The 20,065-nt window shown below is 39.2% G+C and overlaps 1 protein-coding gene across 1 annotated transcript in view; it reads right to left on the reverse strand.

Moving 5' to 3' along the window:
• Positions 1-14,642, reverse strand: part of LOC139708033 (DNA damage-binding protein 1-like) — a 31,026-nt gene extending 16,384 nt beyond the window's left edge. The window contains exons 1-12 of the mRNA XM_071620021.1: positions 14,461-14,642; positions 12,765-12,913; positions 12,186-12,302; positions 11,549-11,694; positions 10,964-11,039; positions 8,386-8,598; positions 7,447-7,605; positions 6,039-6,122; positions 2,998-3,114; positions 2,225-2,327; positions 1,145-1,220; positions 288-396 (exon numbers count right to left, since the gene is read on the reverse strand). Of these exons, the coding sequence (XP_071476122.1) occupies positions 288-396; positions 1,145-1,220; positions 2,225-2,327; positions 2,998-3,114; positions 6,039-6,122; positions 7,447-7,605; positions 8,386-8,598; positions 10,964-11,039; positions 11,549-11,694; positions 12,186-12,302; positions 12,765-12,913; positions 14,461-14,524 (1,413 nt within the window). The 5' untranslated portion in view covers positions 14,525-14,642. The remainder of the gene's footprint in view (positions 1-287; positions 397-1,144; positions 1,221-2,224; positions 2,328-2,997; positions 3,115-6,038; positions 6,123-7,446; positions 7,606-8,385; positions 8,599-10,963; positions 11,040-11,548; positions 11,695-12,185; positions 12,303-12,764; positions 12,914-14,460) is intronic.
• Between the last annotated feature and the right edge of the window lie 5,423 nt (positions 14,643-20,065).

Here is a 20,065-nt window from a genome sequence, read left to right on the forward strand (position 1 = left end):
TAAAGGACGAACAGCATGCAACGCATTGTGAAACAATCAATTCAACAGCTCACTCGAGACAAATAAGCTTGCGTGAAGTAAAAACTGAGTACATGTAGTCAAGAATTCATTTCAATTCATTTCATTTGTGTCTCGCAAGCAAATATACAGATGAATCTCCCCTCAGATAAGGTTCTCATATGCAGTGGCCTAAAAAATATCATCATTATTCCCTGACACTGATAACAAGCAGTTGTGTAGGGGACGAAGGCAGGGAAATGTTACCTCCACATGCATAGGTCACTCACCTGAATAATCTGATTGTACTTGACATTGCCACAGAAGAAAGACTGGTGATCCCCATCAAAGCCAGGCAGTTCAGTCTCTTCCACTTCCTCACCATTCAACATCAAAACCCTGTTGAACAAGAGATATGATTGGACACCAGTCTTTGATCACCTCAACTGTAAACGCTTTTTTGCTATTGATAACCAACTGTGCTTTGCGGCAACACTTCATACACGACTGTAAATATTCAGCATCAAAACTGGGGAGATTCCACAGAGCCATCAAGGAAAAAATTGTATGTTATGAGCATTTCAATGGCCAATTCAATTACTACCAAATCAGGGAGGAATTTATCTCTTATTAGGATAAGTAGTGATATATATTTTCTCCGAGATGCCTCCTCTACAACCAGGGAGAAACGACAGCTCTGCACAGTATACAATCATGCCACTGAAGAACGAAATAGATAGTCACACTTACACAACAGACAGCATACAGTTTGCTGATCTGTCAAGAGCTTTTCATAACTCAACAACGACTGATGTTTCCAGGCAAACCAAAGTTAATGGGCCCAGGAGATTATGTCAGTGTCAGAAGACTTCATCATAATAAAAACAAACAAATACAGTGTCTCCTGGGGCAGCCCTGGATGTGTGCTTAGAGTGGAATTGTGACATAACAAGTTTGTTTTAATCACATTCATTACAAATGGGTTATTCTGTGCAGATCATTGTGCATTTTCACTACCTTAGTAATCTATGACAAAAAGTCCTTCAGTGACAAATATTTAAAAAGCATTCATATGCTTGTTTAAGTTGCAATGCTTCCGAGAGGCATATGGTAAATGTAAAGTGAAACCTTGCATCAAATGTCTCACCTTGTTTGACCAACGAATGAAAGCACCAGAGTGTCATCAAACTGTGAGTTGACGTCAACTTTCAAAGGCCATATACCTGCAGAGAGAATGAGGGAGGAAAAATAAGTCTGGTATGAAGATTAGCCAATTCTTTTTTGAATTAATCATGGGCCCTTCTGGTAGGCCAATCATAACAAGAGATTCAGTGGGTTTAGGCTCTCTTGCAGGCTGAAGAAGGTAACGGAAAACTTCTGCTGCACACAAACCCATTTCATTCTGTTTGACAGTCAGATCAGACCAGTAGGTACCCAGTTTTTCCATGTTTTACAGGTCCATTCCTGAAAAAGTTAAAGGTCTGACAGTGATTTTTACAGGTCAGGGACTGTTGGACCAGTGCCAGTGTGCAGCATTAAATGAACACCTGCCGAGTTTGCAACTGATTGACAAATTGCCCAACATCGACATAATCGACGACCTGCCGAGTTAGCAGAAAATTTGACCATGTGTTTTCAGACAGACGATCAAAATGTGAAAACTAGCACCACATTTGGTCCCTGCCCAAGAGGTCTACCTCTGGATCTGCCATGAAAGATTCTCTGATTCCAGGGTTGTGGACCCCCGCCCCCCCCCCCCCCCCCCCAAGAGAGGCATCCCCATTCTACATAATATAGAGTTTATACATTATATATATTCTATCACCCGAGCATGTTTATGGATGGAACAAGCAAAGGCACTAACACCAAAAGTTAAAGGTGCATAGAATGTGTTTTTCTGTTTCTTTTTTTGATACACCTCAATACTGAATTTGAATAAAATAAAGTCCAAAAATGTGCCAACTACTGGCACACACATCAATATGATATGGAGACAGCGTAACACTGCTGAATCCTAAGTATCTTCCAGCAAATATCATGTGTGGTTGCACAAAGAGAACAATGCTACACTGTACGCCCATGATTGCTTTCATCATGGCTACTGCTACAACACTGATCAATCAGCGCTTATTTATGTCGATGTCGGGCAATTTGTCAATCAGTTGCACAGAACACCTCTCGACGGAAGAATTTCATGAATTTGAACAATGCTATGCACTGTACTTACCTTTAATGCCAGGCAGATCAATACTAGCGTGCTCATGTATTCCAATTCCATTTCGGATGATGCGAAGTGAGCCCTCCTTGTATGCCCCTGAGCAGGTAACAAGCTACAAAGCAGAAGAAAAGCATCATCACATGCATGAGATGTATAAAATTACCCACAGTACTGGTAGCTTAAAGTAAAGAACGTCAAATCTTGGTACCACAGCATAGGAACAATACAGATATTGAAACTCGTCATACTTGTTAAACACAAACGATTTTTCTCCTTCAGTTTTCCTTTAATTTTGAAATAAACCAAAATTGGCAGACTCGGATGGTGTAGTCATTATAATAATTTGCAATTTCTACTTCAACATAAGCATCGTCAGCCATCATCATCACAACCATGTGATGAGAACAAAGTAGCCAGCAAAATTCACTTGACTAGATCTGTATTGCAGCTGTAAATCCCAAATGTATTCAATTCTGCCACTACTGCAAGTGCAGGGTATTTGCAGTACAGTGATCACCTCTTACTTTGGGAGGCTGGGGTCAGGAGACAAGTTTTCTCCCGATTAGGCGGTGCTCCCACTTTAAGAAATGGTGGCTGGTATTGGCCCATGCAAACCACACAACACAAAGCCCAGTATGTGGGCATTACACTCAGCCATGTATAGTTATTAATCATTATTACAGATTGATATTCACAGTACATGTGTATATTATGAATTTCGAACTGATTTCCATGACTTCTCCACCAATCAAAACCCAAGCTCATTTGTCCACTAACATTACCTGGCCTTGCCCTTGCCGGTCGAGATCAACCACCGCCATGTCAACGATCGGACCCAGGTTCGTAATTGTCTCCATGACAGCAACGAAGGAGCCGTTCTCATCTGGTTCTGTGTTCAGCTGTTAAAATCAGGAAGATACATATGTACAGTTGTACAGTATATATCGTACAGAACAAAGTGATTTTATTTTCACAAACTTTGCAAGTTTGACTGATACATTGTAAAAAGAAAAATAAATCACAAACAAAATGAACGCATGAATGCAATGTATATGTCCCCAGGTTGATAAGTCAATAGGTTTTCTTCTTAAAAAGCAATCTTGCTTTACCAATTTCTAGTTCAAATGCTGTGATTCTCAAGCGCAAATTTAACAACTCGCAAAAGTGCATAGTGAATCCTTGTTTGTGGAATGAAAGACATAGACAATCTGTTGCAATAGCTGATAAAAGCAAAAAAGGTAATCAGAGAAACTTCATTAACTCTTTATGTGCCATGTTCGCACGCCCGACTTAGTTGACAGCACGCCAACTTCGCATATTCCCCCCAAACGCACAAACCCACCCAAACCAATCAATAAATCGCCAAATGCCTGGTACAGTAAAAGCATTTCTCACAATTCCATTTCTGTCAAATGTAGCTTGCATTTTGTGGTGATTGACTATCAAGGTTTGTTCCAAACTGGATTTGCGAATAAATTCTATTAAGTTTCAGTCACTGTTTTGTATGCAAAAGTCATGCCTTTACAATAATGTAGCTATTAGTCATTTGAAAGAAAAGCAATCACAGTTTTGCCATACAATAATTACATCAAATCAAAGCTTGGCATTTTCTCTACAACTTTACTCTTTACATGTCCAGGGTGACAAAAATCTATAAAAGTTACATACATTGTAGATTCGAAAAACTAGAAATGTCGCTATGGCGACTGGTATGCCTCCGCCATAATGCATGGTTTTCCAAATAGGTCTAAAGCACAATGTCTTGACAATGTGTGATGACAGTTTCACATAACTGGCAAAATATTAAAATGACAGGTTTGTCACACATGCATTGAATGTTCGCTTTCCTTGAACTAGGTTTATTTGGATTAATGGCTATACTGTCTAATAAGAGTGCAGGTATCTGGGGATTTGTACCCAACTTTTGACCCTTTTAGAAGTTTAACCCTAAAAAGACTGGGGGGGGGCCTAAAAGGCCCCCCCCTCGACATTTCGCGTGATTACTCAGCAACACGCAATGCTCTCGCCGCGATGCTCTATGACTTTTTTCTTTCGAGTTTCCCGCACATTTTGACACCAAATTTGTGAAGCCCGGGGGTACGGTTCTGAAGTTACATAACTTTTTGTACATGCACGTGAGACCAAAAATGGCTCAAAAATGTGATTTTGTGTACAAAGTCAATACAAATTGAGTTTTATCACATGGTTCATATAAATATGCTTATTTTTACTCTCAATGGCTAAAATCAATTTGTTTTAGTAGTATTATGCTTCAAAAAGGGTCTGCCAAAAATTTTGCTGAAAAAAACAACAAAAACAAAAGGTCGAAAAAACAAGGAAATACATAAGAAATTCATAAAACAATAAAATAAATAAGAAATTAATTTTGATACTGACTTTTTTTTCAAGTACATTTGCTAAGAATGCCATAAAGAATATCTAGACCAAAAATGAGCACTTTTGAATCTTTATTTACTGATTTAGATCAAAAAGTCTGATTTCTCGCATGAATTAGCATAATTAATCAAAATAAAATAAAAGAAGACTATTTTGGAAAATTTAAATATACGATCTTGTAGATTACATCGCACACTACAATTGTGCGAATTTCCGTGGCGATCGCGCGATCCACGGCCGAGATCTTAAGGGGGGGCCCTTTAGGCCCCCCCCCCAGTCTTTTGAGCTACCAAAATAGCCCAGTCTTTTTAGGGTTAAAGCAGAAGTGAAATTTAACACTTTCACTTGACCTTTGACCTTTTGGCCTTTGACTTTTTACAAGAAACTTCCCAGAGAATCTGTATTGGGTAATAAATGCATACACTAAGTTTCAAGAAAAAATCCTGCTGGCATTGCATAGATAAGAGGGAAATAATGGCATTTTGATGAGTGGACCTTGACCTTTGACCCATGACCCCTAAATTGATCACTGCCAGTCAGTGCATGCATATATACTAAGTTCCATGAAGATACCTTGAAATATCTGTGAGATATGGAGAAAAAAGTGAAATTTTAACATTTTCACTTGACCTTTGACCCTTGACCTTTGACCTCATGACCCAAAACTCTCTCTGGGGAATCTTTATTAGATAGTTCATGTATACACCAAGTTTCAAGAAAATACCTCCAGGCATTGCAGAGATATAGGGGAAATAGTATAATTCTGAGCATTTGACCTTGACCTTTTGACCTTTGACCTCGAGCGTGTGCACCCAAAAGTTGATAGGCACAACTTCACCCACTCATACATATACATGCCAAGTTTCATTAGGATACCTCTCACAGTTTTTTAGATACGCTGTCCACAAAATTGATTACGGACGGACGGACGGACGGAAGGATGGACGGACGGACGGAAGGATGGACGGACGGAAGGATGGACGGACGGACGGACGGACGGACGGACGGACGGACAACCCGAAAACATAATGCCTCCGGCGACACTTCGTGGCGGAGGCATAACAATGTTTTCCCAAAGCATGACTATGCTGACGTTTCAGAATAATGTGGCTCACAGGGGGTTTACACCATGGCACATGAAGAGTTAAGTGCACATGGATGCTAATGCCTAATGATACATATGCTGTACATAAAGGCACTTTCAATGATGAACATCTTGGAGAGTACAAGCCTGAAATAAGCCTCTCCTTCAAAAATTTTGGGTCATTAATATTCATAGTCACCGAATACAAAATGGCAGAGCACATATGATTTTACTCATCTGAGACTTTGTCCAGAGTGGAGAATGGGAAGTAAAGCAAGATGGAAGAACTGTTATACAACAAAATATGGCATCACAAGTCAGTTACCACAAAGGCACACTTACCCTGACAAGCTGAGAGTCCCCGAGTCTGGAACCAATAAATACAACGCCATTGTCCAGATATGTCAAACACTCAGCAATTGAGGTCTACAGAAGAAAAGAAAGAACAGAAGTCACATTACAATCGTATGTACTCAAGAACAAAACTAGGTCACTACATACAGCACTCTACAATATATACTCAAAAGTTCATCAGTGTTCAATATCAAATATTATCATCTATATAGGACGTTTTAGCGGCGCATTAAAAACGCGTATTGTAGTCCGCTCAATTTTTACCATTCAATATCAGAGCATATTGAACGAAACGCATAGGCCAACATATTAATTCCCCATAGGTTACCGTTGTTACTTGCCGTTCAAGATCACACCATATTCAACTCTGTCTTGTCTATTGCGCGAGCGCTTGCTGAATGCGCAAACGCTTGCTACTAGTGCGCGTCATTTTGTTACAATTCACAAGCGCGCAAACATCTTGCTAGTTGTTTGTTCCCATACGCAGTTTTAGGGCCTTCCCCTTTTCAGCGCTGGGATGTGACTGCCGAGTCAACTTCAAAGACGAGTAGAAGCCCGCTAATTTTGTTTAGTTTATGCTTGCTCTGCTTGATTGTATAGATGATAATAATTATATTGGATGGCCTTGATTCATGGAATACCAGGGAATATTGCACTCGTTAGGGCCAATATTGCACTCATCTTCGATTCGTGCAATATTGGCCCTAACTCGTGCAATATTCCCTGGTATCCCATTCATAGCCATCCAATATAATATAAATATTTTTTCTTCCAGGGCACCAGCTTATGAAAGGAATCTCATTTTCAGTGTTACAAAAGGAACACACAAACTTCACGTTTCACTTCCTCAAAAATGACTTTCGAGCGCCCAAGGAAAGTAACCATTTAAGAAGGATTATGCAGTTTGCTTGTACAGAGCTCATGATGAAAGGCACAACTGTTTGTGCTATTGAAGGCACATAGATCCAATGGTTAATAGTCAAATGCATACATGGGCAGACGGCACAAGTTTCCTACAGAGAGTGATGCTATCGACTTCTCTTTAGCACTTACGCTTTGACCCATTTCCGAGAGTCCGAAGAAGTCCGATCCACTGTAGTCAGCGGTTCGATCACAGATCGGCTCATGATTCGGCTGATGATGACAGATTTAGCAAACTTCTGTGATGTCACACTGAGAAGCACGCACCCTGGCATCACTACAGACTGCGTGATGCGCTGAAGACAACGAATGCAACATTATCTAGCAACACCTTGCATACATGTACACCCAACACAGAGCGAAGTCTGCCCTAACTATAAAGTACGGCACATGTATATCTCCTTGTGATCACAGATATTATTAGACAGTTCGCCCTCTATTGGTAGGGAGAAAAATATCTGTTTCTGATACTGACCTCTCCCAACGGTTCAACCTTGAGGTCCTTCACATTGGCTCCTCCATCCATGCTCTCCTCCTTATCCAGGTGGAGGAGAAAGAGACGGCCGAAGAGATCGCTTAGGAGATACCGGCAGCCGTTGGCATCCACGCGGCAGTAGCACACCAGAGTGCCTTGCTGCAGAGGAAAGAGTGTGATATGTATACAAACATGTGGTTTAATACCAAGTTGACCTTTTTCACAAATTAAATGTGTAGAACCAGAGCTTGCACTTCTGGGCATTTACAAAAACATTTAAGACTTGTACATTAAATGATATGATCTCCGTCAATACTTACAAAAATATTACATAGACCCATGGCGAGTAAAAATTTTGGTCATTTTGCCTCTGACAAAGATTCTGCTAGAATCGAAAGCTCAGGCCCGGTTTGACTCCATTTTACTCCATTGGCTCGCCACTACTGGATAAGCAGTTTTCAGAAGCTTTTTTTGCTACAAAAATATTACATCATACGAATGTATTCACCGGGATATGCTATCAGCTATAAACACACTGCTTCCAACCCACACATTCAGAAGCGTGTTGTGTATCCATCATGTTAATCTGCTGTTAATATTATTGAGCATAAATCCACATAATTTACTGCCCTGAATTTCTCTTTCCTTCCTCCAGTTATGTCACAAGTATAAATTCTGGATATGGATATTCTGCACCATCATAATGCTAACAGCAAGTTTTAGATCTGTGTCGTGTATGCTAAAGGACAATACCACTAGGCTAAAAACGGTGTTCTGAACATGTGCAAGGTACAAGTGTAGCTCTTTCCATTGTCAAACCCGGGAGGCCGCGTCGTCTTAGTGTTCGCATCGCAAATCTAAAGCTTGCTGATGTCGATGATTGAGAACCATGCATTGAAAACATGAAAAACTTTAAATCCCGTTGCTGGTAACAATAACCTTAATGGCAGGCGGGGCAATGGCTACGTAGTTGTCTCCTTTGTGGTACGTAATGGATTCCTGACCGATGATGAGGGCGCCACCGTAGGGCTGCGGTACGGCGATCACCATCGCGGCCTCCGTCTCCACGTTATCCTGTTTCCACGGCCCCTTGTTGAACTCCTTCTCTCTCAGATTGACCTCATACGTCTTCACATGCCTCCCTTGTGGATCCTGGCATTGGCAAACGACAAGCAGCAAGCACAGGTCAAAGTTCACAGGTCAAAGTTCACGGTTCAGACATCATTACTCAAATCCATTAAGAATCCTCATAATTTGTGCTGCTGTACCGACAAGCTTCAACCTTTCAGCAACTGAAGATTCTATACATAACGGTCTACGGTTCCCTAGAAGGTACAACGATATTACTCTTATTTCGACAAATAACTAAATGATTTTTAATAGCTCACTGCATGTTTATTTCTGTCCATTATAGGTAATGTTTATATGAATGCCTTTTAAGACTTTACCAAGAGATTGGTGTGGCACAGAATTCTGACATATTTTTGTTGACCTTTGACCTCTTTCAGTGGATGGCTTAGGACAGTTGTTTCCTAAAGTTTGAAGATGCTATCCAACAATGAGAATACACAGTCCTTCTACAATTTTGTACGATGGAAAAGCACATGGTGACACCTCAAACTCTTTTTCACAGCTTTGGAATAACTGCAAACATCTGGGGGTGTTTCATAAAGCTGTTCTTAAAAGTTATGAATGACTTACAAGTGACTGGTGATCAGTTCTTGTGCTGAATTATTAAATTCTGATAAGTATAGCACATCATAACTGATCACCAGTTGCTAAAAAGTCGTTCGTAACTTTAAGAACTGCTTAATGAAACACCCCTCATGTGGTATACATCCTGTCTAGAAGTCTGGAACTCATAATCACAATCCAGTCACTTCAATTGGGTCAAAACTGATCACAGTGCATGTTTTTTCATAATGAAACAAATAAGAAATATGCTCTGTATTTCTCCATGTTTTAGTGCATACATTATTTTGGTACCCTACAGCCCATATTTTCATGGTGAAGGTGTTACACATGTTGACTGGTTTACAAATTGTATATCAATGCATATAATGGACAGTGTGTTTAGCTAAATATAGCTATATAGATACATCTATAGATAGATAGATAGGTAGATTGATAGATAGTTAGAAAGATGGAAAGATAGACAGATAGAAAGATAGATAGATAAAAAGATAAATAGATAGAATAGATATATATATATATATATAGATAGATAGATAGATAGATACGTAGATAGCTAGATGGATAGCTAGAAAGATAGAAAGATAGATAGATAGAAAGATAAATAGATAGATAGATAGAAAGATAGATAAAAAGATAGCTAGAAAGATAGACAGACAGATAGATAGACAGATAGATAGATAGATAGATAGTAAGATAGATAGATAGATAGAGAATAGACAGATAGATAGATAGATAGATAGATATACAGATAGAAAGATAGATAGATAGATAGATAGATAGATAGATAGATAGACAGATAGATAGAGAGAGAGAATAGACAGATAGATAGATAGATAGATAGATACACAGACAGGAAGTCACTGGTATAGTGTACACTGTATGTGAGTTGAGTAACAATGAGAATGACAATGTTGTTGGGGTTGGATCATAGTAATATGGGATCATAACATATGTGACCCGCTACAACAAAATGATCCTAAAGTCGGGCGAGGTCGATTATTTGAAAATTGCATGATACAATTCCCTAATCTTTCTGCTTTAAATTGATATATAACATGTCTTATAAAAATAATCGGCTGCTGAGATATCGATGTTTTAAAGAGAGCATGTCAAGACGTCTGGGAAATCACTGTTTCGAGAAAAGCACCGTAAAAGTTCTCCTTGCGACGCAATCGCAATCAAGAGACACGCAAGTCAGTATTCATCTCCGGACAATAGAAGTTAAGCCCTAGCAACCCCCGAAATGCTCATTCAAACACAGCGTCGGCGGTCTCCTCACCGACCAATCAGTGACCAAGATGTCAGGAGAAGCGGCTAGGCATAGTGCAACCCGCCTGCACGCACCAGTCGACTGGGCAGTGTGCGAGCTTCATGCTTCGGTTAGCGGCAAGCAGCAAACTGACCAATGAGATTACTCTAGTCGTTGTTAGGGGCGGAGCCTATGTGTGGCGCTCAATCCAAATGTTCGAACCAGTATCTGCTTCGTTGAAACGCCAAAAAAACATGGCCCAGAAAAACGCTATTTTTTGGTCTTTCCTTTCATCATTTTGCTTCAAAATTTCGACAGATGATAGAAGACATGTCAGACTCTAATAATATGTCAAATTCAGAAAATCGTAAGTTTTGACCAATTTTGATGCTCTAACTTCAAACTTGATTTTCACGGCTTCGACCGTGCGCGACTTTAGGACCATTTTGTTGTAGCGGGTCACATATGACACTGTTAGAACAGCATAGCTGATGACAGTTTATGAGAGGAAGAAATAAAGCTCAATGTTTGAGTCATTTTGGATTGTAGCCAGAGCAAAGGAAATTTGCTCACCTGGTGTAGGAACACAATCGTTGGCTGCTGGCATCCATACAAAAACTGCACATCAATAACATTCAGCTCCTCCAATCTGTTGGGATCGAGATCAAACATCAGACAAAGCAGAAATGTCAACTCCCTGTAAGATGTGACCAAGTGAACTTCATAAAAGCAATTACCAAAAAGCAAGTTACAATTACAGGAAATCACGGAATAACCTGATGTTGAATGCCACAAAAAAAAACACTTTTCTAAAGGTGGTTAATTTATATTCAAGTGCTCACAATATCAGAGTGAGGACCTATCGTTAAAGAAAACAAATTAGGTTGCCGATTTATCCATGCATTACAAACTCATGAAACTCCAAGAACCTGATGTTAAATGTCATAAGGATTCATTATAGATGGTCAATCTATCCAAGGGTTGTCAATTTGATATCATTGTAAGAACCTGATATTTAATACACACACACACACACACACACACACACACACACACACACACACACAAACACACAAACACACACACACACAAACACAAAATCAGTTCAGGTTGCTAGAATATCCATGGGTTGCTAATTCATAAAATTAAAGTAAGGACCTGATGTTAAATGCCTTCAGCTCTTTGTTGTCCCTGTCCAGTGGTATGACTTTGAAGAGACCGTCGTAGAGGCGTAATCCAATCATCCGGCACTCAGGATCAATGATTGCTATAGGTCCCGTCTCTGAGGGCCGTCCAATACGGTCCTAGATATTATTTTGTTTAGGAGAAAGAGTCAAAATGATATCATAAACTTGTTTGAAATGTGAAAAGAAAATAACATAAAAGACTCATACAGGATGTACAGGCAAACTACCACTTTTATTCACAAGAGGATCACAATCTCATATCCTTTTATAATACTACCATATCTATATAACAAACTTCCTGTTGTTCATACAAGTGCTGTATCGTAGGTATGAATTTGACTCACGCACAAGTTGTTGTTAATGTTAGTCCACAAACTGTTTCAACTTGAATCCGTTCCTTACGGGAATGTGTTTCTGCTGGACCAGTTTTGCACAGGTGGACTACAAACCCGTCCATTCTTTGCTGGCCAGCAAATCTCATTTGGAGGTATTGAAGGCCCTCAGGGAATTGCTGCAGGAACAGGTTAATTGCTAATTATGGCAGACTTGGCAATCAAATCGAATCAATTCAAAGATATGATCAGGGCTTTGTATTAATTCCCCTTTACCTGGACATTGCCGTGAGCTCTTGTGATGATTTCTTCGGATCCATCTTCATTGACATACTCCAGAATGCATGCATTGTACTTTGCAGTGAGAATGAAAAGCATATCCTTGTTTTGACCCTAAAAGGAATAAAGAAGAAATAAGAGCAGACATTCACAGTCAGAAAGACGAAAGCAATCCTGATAAAATCTAGTTTCATGCTTTTGAAAATGGGAAAAAACACACAGTATAGCTGGACAATAATAATCTTCATTGCAACTGATTAACAAATTGGCCTACATCGACGTAAATAAGCACTGAATTGATCAGTGTTTATAGTAGTAGCCATGATAAAAAATCATGGACGTACTTACTTGAGCAATTTGTCAATCAGTTGCAATGAAACCATCTCTCGATGGAAGAATTTCATGAATTTGAATAATAATCTTTGGACATGACAGATCAACGTGGAGCTCAGGTTTCTAGTTTGGTAATTGGATAACATCTGTACGAATAAGTTTTAAAACAAGTTACAACAGTAATAGCATTTGCAGTAATTTGGTGAAAAGCTGTTTGTACACCTGGTATCAAGCAATACTCACAGGAGGTGTGTAAAGTTTCATGACCTCAATCCGCCCGTACATTCCCACCTCCTTGATGGGTCGAAGTCCCTCCGGAGTGACGACATAGATCTCCAGCCGCGTGTTTTTGGCGATGATGAGATTCAAATCGTCGGGGGAGGTAAAATGGCCTGCAGAACATGGAAAAAGCCACATGAAAATTCTTGGTTAAAAGTATTAGATATTCCATCTTTGTTTTTTTCTTTCAAAACTTCAGTAGATCTACATCCAGCAATCATTCCTGAAATATTTATCCAGTGTTATAGATGGTATGGTATTTGAAGGGTATTAATACTGGTTGTATGTTACAATGTATGTAACACATGCACTTCTAATCTCTCTGCTTTTTCCTCTACCATGAACCACAAACACAATACACGGTTATTAGTATTGTCATGAAAATGTCACCGAAAGGACTTACTAAAACAGACAGTGGGAGTGGGTGATTTCAAGTTTGGTACCAGTGCTACGTCGACACTAGCACCAGCAATAAAACTGCACTTGAATCACTTTGTGTTAGCAGGTACAGGTCGACCTAAAAATTTTCACAAATTTCCAATAGCTAGACCACTCTAGTGTAGTTTAGTGTTGGGACTGGTGTTGAACGTCGTGTGTTGAAACATAGACTATGTTTGATTAAAGCTCAGTTTCCTTGTCAAAAAGCGCAGACAAAATTTCTTCTCCCTTTCATCATGGAGAGTGGACATGTGTGTCAGTGTGTGTAACCATAAAATCATTGTGCACACATGTGACAATTTACAATGTTAAATGTGGGATAGATGAGAAGTGAAGGTCATGGCTCTGGGATCCTAATTAGCATCTTGCCAGTCAGCAGAGCCAAACCCACAGGGCCTCATGAGCTCCTGAGCATGGTCGGGATGCAGATGGTCATGTCACTCATGAGAATTGAAGGAGGGATTCTTATGAGCAGGAGACCCCCCCCCCCCCCCCCCCCCCCCAATCGGCTGCTCATCATCATGATCATAAGGACTAAAAGTAAGGAGGTTTCCAGGACTGACTTGATTTACCTTAAGTTTAACGCTTATTTACATTAGGAAAAATACCAGATAGAATCGGCATTATCGTGAAATAGTCCACCATTCCGTTCACCGCCATTCATTTTGCCATAGTCGGCCGGTGTACATGCAGTGACTTCGTTTAACCTCTCGCTCTCCATTAAATTTAGCTGTCCATGGACTTTGCACATAACAAATTAGACTATAGTGAAGACACACACACAGAACAAGAGGGGACCGATCGCGATATCACGATTTGGCCATAGAATCTAAACGGTTAATTCAGTGTGCAGTTGTCACATGATTAAAATCAAATGTGCATCTATTTGTTTAATGAATGCATTGGATAATATGCATGCATTAATTTACTAAGTAAATTTAATCAAGCTGATAGCAATTAACTATCCCAGCCCAGGCAATCATCATGGTAATCATGGTAATCTGTAAGTGTAGACTCAGTAGTGTAAATTTCGAATACTGTTCAATAGGCCCGAGGCAGATGTGTTGGAGGGACTTAAAGTCAAAGACAAGTTAAGTACGATAGGTAGATAAGTGAGTGATTTAACCAGTTAGAGCCTAGAGGCTAGATTGTACAAGTATGTCAAATGATGAGACTGAGTCTAACTCAATAACTGTAGTGATCAACTCAAGCGCACACTTACCCGTTTCACAGCGATTTACTGCTGTCGGCTTGTGAGCTGTAACAACATAGTTGTAGGCCATCATGAACAGATTGTAACTGCACTCTAAACAGAGCCAAGGAAATATAAATTAGTGGGACAAGTCAAAAAAAGATTCACTTCACTGGCAGCAAATCGTTGTGTTGACAGTGGACATTCGCAAGCCGCGGGAGCTCGGTCATTTAGTAAGCCAAAATAAAGGGCATGATTATCCACCAAACTCGCGGGAGGCTCGCGCACATTACAAAACGATCGGGATTTGGCACCTTCGAGCTTCGTACCCGTACAACATGCGGCGCGCGCCCCGTGGTTGCTTTGCCCGCGCGTGCTAGCTCGCTGGTTTATGGAAATCGCATGGTACATCATCATTCTGTAGAGCAGAAGGAGAGCTCGAGAAAGGTCGCGCAAGGTTATGCTAGCAGGGGGTCCCAGGATCACACGAACACGTCAATTAATCGCTAGATGGCGCTCTTTATGAACTCATGACTCGCAGCATCATGACTGTCGCAAGATTATGGGAGGACTTTTTATCACCTCCCTGCAAGAACTTACAGTTCACAAAACCGCCACCGCAAAACTCGATAAAACCGGGGAGGTGGAAGAGACTTCCACCTAATGATGAAACCAGTCGATGTAGTGTTCTCAATATTGGCCTACAAATCTAAACTCTGCAATGTTATTCTACGGCTGAAAATGTCAGATAAATAGTGCCATTTCCATAATTCAATCTAAGAAACACAATGGAGAATCGTGTGTATTTTTTTTCTTATTCATGCATGATTTCATTCCTGCTGTATTTCACTATAAAAAATTTAATTCTGTGGCATCACTTTAGAGACTATAGTAGCTAAATAATGTGGTGGTGTATTTCGTTCATTCATCAATGTTTTTTCCCCGTTTCCAGGAGAAACATATGATTTTTTTACAGAAATTTTACGCTACAAATTATATCACAATAAGTGAAGAGTTTGTTCGCAAAAACCGATAAGTCCATTTTTTTTTAGATTTTGAAGTACGGTCTCTGTCAAGGGAAAGCACAAAATAATACCTTTTGAATGAAATATTGGTCATTACATGATCATAAACGTACATTTTTTAAGTTATGGTCAAAAGAAGCAAAAATTTTCTTATTATTCTCTCTATTTTTCTTGACCTTTAATCGAAAATATCTCCATTTGACAAATATGAACTTATCGGTTTTTGCGAATAAACTCTTCAAGTACTTAAAGAACTAATTATATATCTTTGCAGAATACTGAAAGTATACGAAAATGTTGGAAATGGGGAGGAGTGCTTGTAAGCTGAAAAAGAACCCGGAAGATCATTTTTTTTTTCTTGTTAGCTGATGAAACTCGAGAGTGGAACTAGAAAAATCTAAAGTGGTCTCCCCCCCCCCCCCTCCGCTTTTCAAAACGTGATGGTGGCAAAATCGCCCATACGCACGCTCTGGACAAAACGTTAATACCTGTATAAACACTAAGTCGCTGTCATGCAATGATAGAGAAGGAAGAGAAAGAGAGGGAGAGATTGAGAGAAACTATAATTATATAGGCCTATTACTAGCGTTGTGTGAAGATACAAAGGACTAGAAGACGAGAATCAGTGGATGGTTGAAGTCGCTCAGCAATAATTCCTTAATTCTAAGAGAAAATAAAGTTGCATATTCCGATTCTTTAGCAAGCACATTTTTACAATTTCATGATGTTAATATGTAAAGCCTTAATTTTAGTTGTGGGAATCGGATTTTTTTTTTTTTTGGTTAAAAAAAAAGTTCCTTGCTGTTTCAGGCATTCTTTGACATTTGCAGATAAAACGAAAACCCAGTTTTAGTGCATCAAAATAGTTCTAAAATATGAGTTAGGGATAGAAACAACCAGTGGAAAAAAAATAAAAAGATGGGTTCAGTGAGAAAAATGTTTATAATAATCATTATGGTAGGAAGTTTTGTGATACAACTGACTTACAAATAATTGAGTATAATTATAAGAACGACCCAAGTCCATGGAAGATCATTTCGAGTAAACTAAAAAAAAAACTTCATATCTTTTTTATTTGTCCAATAATATTCTATTTAACTGTGATGGGAAGGCAACATTGTATATACAAATTAGAACATATATTATTATGACAATCAACATTTACATTAATTGTGGAGAGGCCATTTTCTGTGGTGGACTTGGGTCGTTCTTTGATTCATATGGACTTGGGTCGTTCTTTGATTCATATACATGATATTCTGCTATAGAGATGGGAGAAGGATGAGAGAGGGCGCTATTATATGAATGTAAGAATGACCCAAGTCCTTCATTCTTACATTAATATAAGATTTAACTCATTCATTTCAGGCACTTCCGGGGGTAATTAGGATTTATCATTTACACACAAGATGAGTCCATGCATAAGCTACAATTTCCCATGTCAAACTAAATTTGGCCAAAAATTGGACTTGGGTCGTTCTTATATTCATATACTCAATTATCAATCAAATAACTCGAACATCTTTTTTTTTTCTAAATCACTGCTCCCAAACGTAAACAGTACCTTTAATTATACGAGGACCTCTTTTTTTTTTTTTCTGGAGACGCAACTTACCGCCTGTCGAGTTAAGTTGGATGAGTGTTTCCCCGCAAAGCTATAATACCATAACTACTGCTGAAGATAACAGTAAGATGGTGGGAATAATATATTAATAACACCAAAAACGTGTTGCGAGATATCGGATGTCAAACACTGTATAGATAAGGCTATAAAAGGAATAGATAGATAAATAAATGAATGAATAAATGAATGAATTATTAAATAAATAAATTATGAAAGAATAATTATTATATGAAGAGTTTGTTCGCAAAAACCGATACGTCCATATTTGCCAAATGGAGATATTTGCGATTAAAGGTCAAGAAAAATAGAGAGAATAATAAAAAAATTTCTGCTTCTTTTGACCATAACTTCAAAAATGTACCTTTATATGTAGTGACCAATAAATCATTTAAAAGGTATTATTTTGTACTTTATAAGACAGGACGTACTTCAAAATCTTCAAAAATGGACTTATCGGTTTTTGCGAACAAACTCTTCAAATGATAGGTCTAAATTACACCAATATCTTCTTTGTTTCCTTTCTTAATCAATTATTGGATTTATTTTAGCGATTCTTATTCGTGACGCAACGGCACCATTTATACTTAGTGAATGAAATAATGTATAAGTTTAAGGTTGAACAACAAAATAATAATTATTCATATCAAGACAATCAGGTCAAGTGCTTCTTTTATTACACTTTCAAAATTCATAATGATATCTTTTACCTCACTAATGATAATCTGTTTTTTTTTTCTTATGAGTTAGAATTGGGTGACTGAAGAAATTCATAAAAATTTCTTTTGAGGGACTATGAGATTAGCGAGATCCTGTCCAATCTGAGAAAAAAACAATTGAAAAGTTTCCTGATGTGGCAGGGGGCTTCCTCAATAATATTGAGTGTTCCTCACCCCCCTCCCCCTCGCCCCGGAAAAATGCATGCATACGCTCAATACCCCCCCCCCCCTCCCATTACAGATATTATGTAATCTTCGCCAGTGCTTGTATGGCACGTGCACCCCCGGGGCCATTGCACCCGTATACTGAATATTTTTTTCTGTTTTATGGTTCGGCACCTGACTTGCCTGAGGGGTGGCTTGGGGTCCAACACCCCTGTGGAAGAAGAAGAAGAAGAAGAAGAAGAAGAAGAAGAAGAAGAAGAAGAAGGAGAAGGAGGAGGGGGAGGAGGAGGAGAAGAATTTCTTTTGCAAAAAAAAAAAAAAAAACTGTTCCAAGGGGTCTGGTCTGAAGTCAGGGCGCGATGTCACAATAAAAAACAAAGGTTCTGTTATCAGCACTGATCACTTACGGCCAGCCCTATACTCTTTTCCTCAGTGCGTATACCGAGACGGCGACTATAGCTCTATTCCCAAAAGGAACACAACCCGTTGAACCTGGCACTGCTATGGCGGGGGATGGGGGGGGGGGGGGGGGGGGGTCGGTGGCACAAGAAAGAATAGATCGTAAAACCTTTAAGTGTTCCACTGAAAACTTTTGAAAACTTCACGCCGGCACACGTTCATCAGATGCACAACAATATTACGGGACCGCTTGCATTATTACTCGAATTCCTATACCTGATCTATATATTGCGTCTTTTCCTCTTTCTAGGTGTCTTCTGTTGAGACGGAACTTCCAGTCGTGGATCGGGTGGGGGGGGGGGGGGGGGGGGGGGGGAGCTCACCGGGAGCTGGCAGAGACTCCAACTCTCCCGCCGAAAGCCCATTTTCGCAAAATCTCCTGTTCTCCCGCTTGAGATGATTTCTTACTCTGTGTCATCGTATAAAATGTTGTAAAATAAGCCTTAGATAGCACGAGATATTCACATCTATAGGACCCTATAGAGTTGGACCCCGGCAGCAAGGAACTTCGTGCTTCGCGCACATCAAGTTGGAGTCTCCCGTTTGCTAGGGGTTTCAGGCGGGAGAATCTTCAGATCAGAAGGTGCTTGGGGTTGGAGTCTCTGAGCTGGTCGGAGTGCCCCTTTATTTTTTGTTAAAACAAAATAAATAAAAAGGAAATAATGGGGGAGGGTGTTACGTCCCATTAATTTTGCAAAGGAGCCCCCCTCCCTTTACGGAATTCCTGGATCCGCCCCTGGGAATTTACTAGCGAAAAGGATACTACATGTATATTAGTACTTATACCAAGTTCCTAGTTGGTAACTTGAACTATATGCTATCTAAGTAAACTTCTTTCCAGAAATGTTGGCGTTATCAATAATATAAAATCTATATTTCCAAAGAACATAAATTATTGCGTATACTATACTCAACCCTTGTACTACCCTATCTCAATTATGGCGTTCTTGCCTTGGGAAACTCAGCAAAACTATATTTGGATAAATTATTATTACTCCAAAAACGGGCAGTGATAATTATTTCTGGTGCAACATCACGTTCTCACACTAACGAACTCTTTTATGAAAATAAAATACTATAGTACAGGATATATATTTTATGAATCTATAGGATCCATTATGTACAGCTCGAAGGATTCTGAATTTCCACAGGTCATTTCGTCTCTTTTTGTTATGAATGAACAAGTGCACAATTACTACACTCGGCAGTCTTCCTCTTACCACCTGCCATCCATTAGAACCAATTTTAAACACAATACACTTGCTTTCGCTGGACCAAAATATTGGTATTCTTTAGCCTATTCTCTTCAACAAACCATAAGCCTCAAAACATTCAAATACAAATTAAAACTAAGTCTTCTGAGTAAATATATTACGATGTAACTAGTTTTTTTTTTTATAATCCTATACCAAATATCTGGACACTTTTACTCTATAAGGTAATCTTATACATGTATCATTTTTTACATGGTATATCATTCATGTGGAATTCCTATTCGTATTCATTTTAATTCTATTGTTTATTTCTCTCTCTCTCTTTTTTTTTCTTTTTCTTCCTCCTCTCTCCCCCCTTTGGTTCTCACTTTATTTCCTCTATTTCTCTCTCTCTCTCCCTCTCTTTCTCTTTCATTTTTACTATCTTTAAGA

Source organism: Diadema antillarum, unplaced genomic scaffold (genome assembly GCF_040938485.1).
Source record: "Diadema antillarum isolate AM-2024a unplaced genomic scaffold, OU_Dant_1.0 seq00001294_RagTag, whole genome shotgun sequence".
NCBI classification, from domain to species: domain Eukaryota; kingdom Metazoa; phylum Echinodermata; class Echinoidea; order Diadematoida; family Diadematidae; genus Diadema; species Diadema antillarum.